This window comes from Tachysurus fulvidraco, chromosome 16 (assembly GCF_022655615.1).
Source record: "Tachysurus fulvidraco isolate hzauxx_2018 chromosome 16, HZAU_PFXX_2.0, whole genome shotgun sequence".
NCBI lineage: Eukaryota > Metazoa > Chordata > Actinopteri > Siluriformes > Bagridae > Tachysurus > Tachysurus fulvidraco.
In genome coordinates, this window is record NC_062533.1 from 18812690 (window position 1) to 18818761 (window position 6072).

The 6072-nt window shown below is 39.9% G+C and overlaps 1 protein-coding gene across 1 annotated transcript; it reads left to right on the forward strand.

The window, feature by feature from the left end:
* Positions 1-315: 315 nt before the first annotated feature.
* On the forward strand, positions 316-5035 carry LOC113643352 (NLR family CARD domain-containing protein 3-like). The gene is made up of 5 exons (XM_047801812.1): positions 316-369; positions 1469-1585; positions 2555-2603; positions 2833-3037; positions 3261-5035. The coding sequence occupies exons 1-5, from the start codon at positions 317-319 to the stop codon at positions 5033-5035; spliced, it is 2199 nt and encodes a 732-aa protein (XP_047657768.1). The 5' UTR covers position 316.
* The last annotated feature ends 1037 nt before the right edge of the window (positions 5036-6072 follow it).

The following is a 6072-nucleotide window of genomic DNA, read 5'->3' on the forward strand; positions in this document are numbered from 1 at the left end:
TCCCCCTCTGCAGTATAAACTGTAATGGAAGTGAAAGTCGGCAGCTCCATTTTGTGACGAGTGAAAACTAAAAGATTTGAGGAGTAAAAACACAGTGAGTATCTAAAGCTCTAATATATAAACACACTGAAGTGACACTAGATTCAGAAGAGTTTTGTGGGTTTGTACTGAAGCTTTAATGTACACAGGCTGTTTTATAACTTTATAGCGTGACTATTTCCTGTAAGTGACCTCTGTGCTGATTCAGGGTTTAATTTAAAACACCGATGTTGGAGTGAAGTAAACGTGTATCCTGCTGTAATCTGGAGAAGGAGACATGACCTCCAACATGAGTGTGTCTGGAAAACAGGACTTAAAGAAAGACAAGAGGTGACTTACTTTTACATTCACCAGCAATAAATACACACCGTCTCATGGGAACACATCTGTATCTCTAAACACACAAGTTAACAGAGGAACTCAACTTTGCTTTAAGGTGTTTAATAGCAGTGAATATATCACTGATCTGATCTAAGAACAGTTTAGACCAGGGGTCGGCAACCCGCGGCTCCGGAGCCACAAGAGGCTCTTTCATCCCTCTGCTGCGGCTCCTTGTAGATTTTGAAAATAAATATTTAATTTAAATTTATTTTATTTTGGTTTGTTAGTTTTTAAAAAATGTAATTCTAAATTCTAAGATTATGATGCTCTTGTAACATTAAAATAAAGTGTTTAATTTCTTTGTCACTCAAAATATGCCTCATAACTGCCGATTTGCAAAATCCAACGCACAGAAGCAGACACATCTTTGGTTTGCTGCAGCCGGCAAGTTTTGATGTCATGCAGGGTTTTCAAGTGTCACACATTGAGAGTGACGGTCAAGCATTTGGGTCTTTTGTCACGCTCTCCCGCTAAACATCATATTTCTCACTCAGAAAAACTTTGACTATTTATCATATATTTAATATGGCTCAGCGCCACAAAATGTATCAGTCCGCACCGCTGTCTCTATGGAACCGGGCAGGAATCAAGCGCGTCTCCCCTGGAGTTCTTAGTCGAGCTTGACACTTATCAGCCATTCAAAAAAGAGGCTACACAATAGCCAATCAGAAAATAGCACTATCTGGGTAAGATTTAACGCAACAACCAATAAAAAAAACTTGGGGGGGGGGGGATGTCAAGCTTGCCTGTCTTCAAAACTTGAGAGCCCTGGTCGTGAACACGAAGAGGACTCAATTAGACATTGAACATTTTATTTGAAAGTAACCTTCAACCCAACAGAGCAGCATAGTCCCAGTCAACTTTGATTGGGACTCCTGATATCAGTGTAATTCCTGAGTTATGAGGCCTGTCTCCTGTTTGAATAAGTGTACAGACTGGATCTGATTTAAAAAGATGGAATTATTGGTGTTTAAAGATGAACACATTGTTTAACAGTGCTGATACAGCGGAGTATTAATTATTGCTGATATTTCTGTTGTAATTCTAGAATGATGGAGGGAAAGAGATCAGACTCACCAGAACCCAGCTGTGTGTCCATGAAGAGTGACTGGTCAATGGAACTTCCAGTTACCTTCAGAGACAGAGACAGTTCTACTGATGTGAGGTCAGTATAGTGAGGTGTTTTACAGCAGTGTTCCACCTGATCAAACTCACTCATCTCATTATGAAGCCCTTCATGAGCTTTATCAGGTGTTGAAGCAGTAAAACACTAAACTGTGCAGTGCTGCAGCTCTCGGACTGGCAGTGAGGAAAAGTGCTTTAAGAGTTCAGTTGTCAGTGACACGGGGAATAAAAATGGACAAAAACAAAACTCGGGCTGGTGACATGGCCCGCAAACAGGAAGTGAGGCGGCGCCCCCCGCGGAGAAACCAGTAGCGGAGCGGCATCCCTCACAGGAAAAATGCGGACCAATGTCACTAACACCGCGAAGTTCAGGGAAAAAAAATTAAAAACCGATAAGAAAAAAAATGCTCCCAATCAGTGCGAGCGCAGCTATCCTGCTGGGTTCTGGTCTGGAGAATCCTTCTGTCAGTGTCGCAGGGAATAAAAACAGACCCAACTGCAGGATAGCTAAAATGAATGGGATTTTATTAACATAAAAAACACTGAACAGGAACACGGACTCACGACAACAAAAAAAGACAACAGAGGATTCTGCGCTGCACGGCAATGCGGCAGAAATAAATAGACAAGACAAGCACAAACATGAGGAAAAGGTGTGCAGAAGCAGGCAGGGAGAGACATGTGAACACAAAACATAAACAAAAAGGCACATGGCCAAAGTCCGGGCAGAGTCCTGACATCAGTTCAGTCTGTAGTCCCTAAGCTGGAGGGTCTGTGGTGCTACAGAAGAACATTTACACCTGGGACATTAATGACAATATAAAGATTTTATTCATTTATTCAAACATTTGTTTCTAAACATGTTGGTGTCAGTTAGGAAATCCTGAAATCAGTGTATTGTGTTAAGAGGATAGTGTTAAATATCTGTCTCTGTATTTATTAGTGTGTGATTTGTGCAGCTATGAATACATATAGTCCATATTACATGATGGGTTTTGTTTGTTCACAGACCACAAAAATCAAACATCAGCAGAAATCAGCTGGACTCTATATTCAAGGTGTGTGTGTTGCTTTTAATGTGTGTAATGTGTGTGTTGTTGTTAAAGTGTGTAATGTGTGTGTTGTGATCCCTTGTAATGTCTTGATGTGCAGCAGCATTAAGGGTAATCAGTTGTATGAATTTTAAATGTGATAATAAAAAGACTTTTCTTCTTTAGATAAAATAAAAGCCTCTCTCACTGTGTAACATGATAATATTTAGATCTGTTCCTGTGTGTTTCTAACCAGGAGCTGGAACACAAAGTCATCACTCTGATAAAGAATAAGCTGATGACGTTTAGGAAGCTCCTGAGTCCAGATTATCCAGCATGCACTGAGAGGGAGGTGAAGGATGAGGAGGATCTACACATTGTCACAGAGGGAGCGATGAAGATCACACTTTACGTCCTGAAGAACATGAACCACACAGATCTTGCTAACACACTGCACAATAGTAAGAGCTCTGAGTCATGACTTTATTCCATCAGCTTCACTTTAGAGAGAGGAAAAAGTTTTAGATATGAACTTTTAGTTTTAAATTTTATTTTAATATTATGTTGTATCTGTTCATGGTCCAGCTTCAATAATATTTAGTACATCAGTGAGGAATTAATAGCAGGGTTTGAAAGATTTTGTATTATATTTATTACTAAACTAGATATTACTTTGTTTATTAGAACTCGCCTCTGTGTATCAGCCAACGTTGAAGTCCAAGCTGAGAGAGAAGTTTAAAAGAATTAATGAAGGAAACTCACAGCATGGAAGCTCAGCACTTCTGAATGAGATCTACACTGAGCTCTACATCACAGAGGGTTGGAGTGGAGACGTCAATAATGAACATGAGGTGAGACAGATTGAGGCAGCGTCCAGGAGACCAGCAACACAGGAGAAACCCATCAAATGTAATGACATCTTTAAAGACAAGTCCATCAGAACTGTGCTGACTAAAGGAGTTGCTGGAATTGGAAAAACAGTCTCTGTGCAGAAGTTCATTCTGGACTGGGCTGAAGGAGAAGTAAATCAGGACGTCACCTTCATGTTCCCACTTCCCTTTAGAGAGCTGAATCTGATGAAGCAGCAAAATCTCAGTCTGATGAAACTTCTTCATCACTTTTTCCCAGAAATAAGAAAACTAGAATCAATAGATTGTGACTCCTACAAAGTGATGTTGATCTTTGATGGTCTGGATGAGTGTCGACTTCCTCTAAATTTCCAGAAGAATGAGAGATTGTGTGATGTGACAGAGTCAGCCTCAGTGGATGTGCTGCTGACGAACCTCATCAAGGGGAATCTGCTTCCCTCTGCTCTCCTCTGGATAACCACAAGACCAGGAGCAGCCAATCAGATCCCTCCTGACTGTGTAGACCAGGTAACAGAGATACGAGGCTTCAGTAATTCTCAGAAAGTGAAGTACTTCAGGAAGAAGATCACTGACCAGAGCCTGGCCAATAAAATCCTCACACACCTGAAGTCTTCAAGGAGCCTCTACATCATGTGCCACATCCCAGTCTTCTGCTGGATCTCAGCCACTGTTATAGAGAGAATGTTGGGTGAAGCAGAGAGTGGAGAGATCCCCAAGACTCTGACTCAAATGTTCACACGCTTCCTGATCTTTCAGATCAAACACAAGGACCAAAAGTACCATCAGAAATGTGACCCTGATCCTCAGCAGACCAGAGACAGTATCATGGCACTGGGAAAACTGGCTTTCCACCAGCTGGAGAAAGGAAACCTGATCTTCTATGAGGAAGACCTGAGGGAGTGTGGCATTGATGTCAGAGAAGTGTCAGTGTACTCAGGAGTGTGTACCCAGATCTTCAGAGAGGAGTTTGGGCTTCACCTGGGGAAGGTGTTCAGCTTCGTACATCTGAGTGTTCAGGAGTTTCTGGCTGCTTTATATGCATTTTTCTGCTTTATTTTAAGAAATACAAATGTGGAGCAAAGCACAGGACTTTTTAATTTCTTCAGAAATCCAAACATGTCTGATCTCCTCAGGAGTGAAGTGGACAAGGCCTTACAGAGTGAGAATGGACAGCTGGACCTGTTCCTCCGCTTCCTTCTGGGTCTCTCACTGGAGTCCAATCAAACTCTTTTACGAGACTTAATGCCACAGACAGGAAGCAGATCTCACAGCAAACAGGAAACAGTGAAGTACATCAAGGAGAAGATCAGGGAGAATCCATCTTCAGAGAAATCCATCAATCTGTTCCACTGTCTGAATGAACTGAATGATCATTCACTAGTGCAGGAAGTACAAACTTACCTGAACAGAGATTACTATAGTCGTCTCAGTGGATCCAGACTCTCTCCTGCTCAGTGGTCAGCTCTGGTGTTTGTGTTACTGAACTCAGAACAGGAGCTGGATGAGTTTGATTTGAGGAAATTTGATCGATCAGATGAAGGTTTTCTGAGGCTGCTGCCAGTGGTCAAAGCCTCCAGAAAAGCTGTGTGAGTATTTTTATTTATAAATTTATTACTGCATGGTTTATTGTTTTAATGTAACACTGAACTGTACTGTTTGGATTAATGTGTGTTAATAGTTCCTCTAATCATCTTTACACAAACCTCTGGTACTTTTACAGGAGATTGTTTCACTTTTTACACTAACATGTTCTATCTGAACTGAGGGCTGGGCCACATGGACAACATCTTAAAACATCATATGAGTCATTTTATAGCTTTTATATATGAATCTTGAAACATTAAGTGTTCTCTAAAATGTATGTAAAAACATCTATACAAAATAACTGCATGCATTTAAGAACTAAAGACATTTCTGAACTAAACACCAGTGAAAGACTTTTTCTTTTCTGTCTATTTTCAAAACTCTCACAGATGAGAAAAACATAAGACTGACAAAATGGGATCAATATGGATAGAAAATATAAAAAGTAAATATTAAAACTTTATCAAGGACTGAGCTTGTGGTAAATAAAACATCAATCATCATTTTGGACCTCAACACATTGGTCAGATGAAGAGGGAAAATGTTCAGCTTTATCTTCTTATGTTAGAAACACACTAGGCAGCTAACTCAGATGTGTGATGAAGATTTTCTTTCTCTAACACTGACCTGGTTGTAGACGATGGATTTTAAATGTGACTTTTTGTATGAATGTAACCGGGTGGTAAAGAAAGAAACACACACGGCAACAGAATAGCTAAATGTTTATAAAGGGGTTTATCTGACAGCTGTTTTTTGTTTTATTTCAGTTTACAGTGGTCAATGGGAACGTTAGTAAACAAAAATAAATGAATGAATAAACTATTACAAAACAATGTTTCACCAAAATGCAGTGTAACAAAATCAGTTCTTAACGTCGATTTACCACAGCTAAACACTGATTAGAATCCCAGCACGAAATGCACTCTCAAAAGGCATCTTATGTGTTGAACTTCTCACTAAAGTAACTGAACACACAGGCTCAGAAAATATAACAAAACAAAATAAGCAAGAATACGATAATTGAAATAAAGCAAACAAAATAC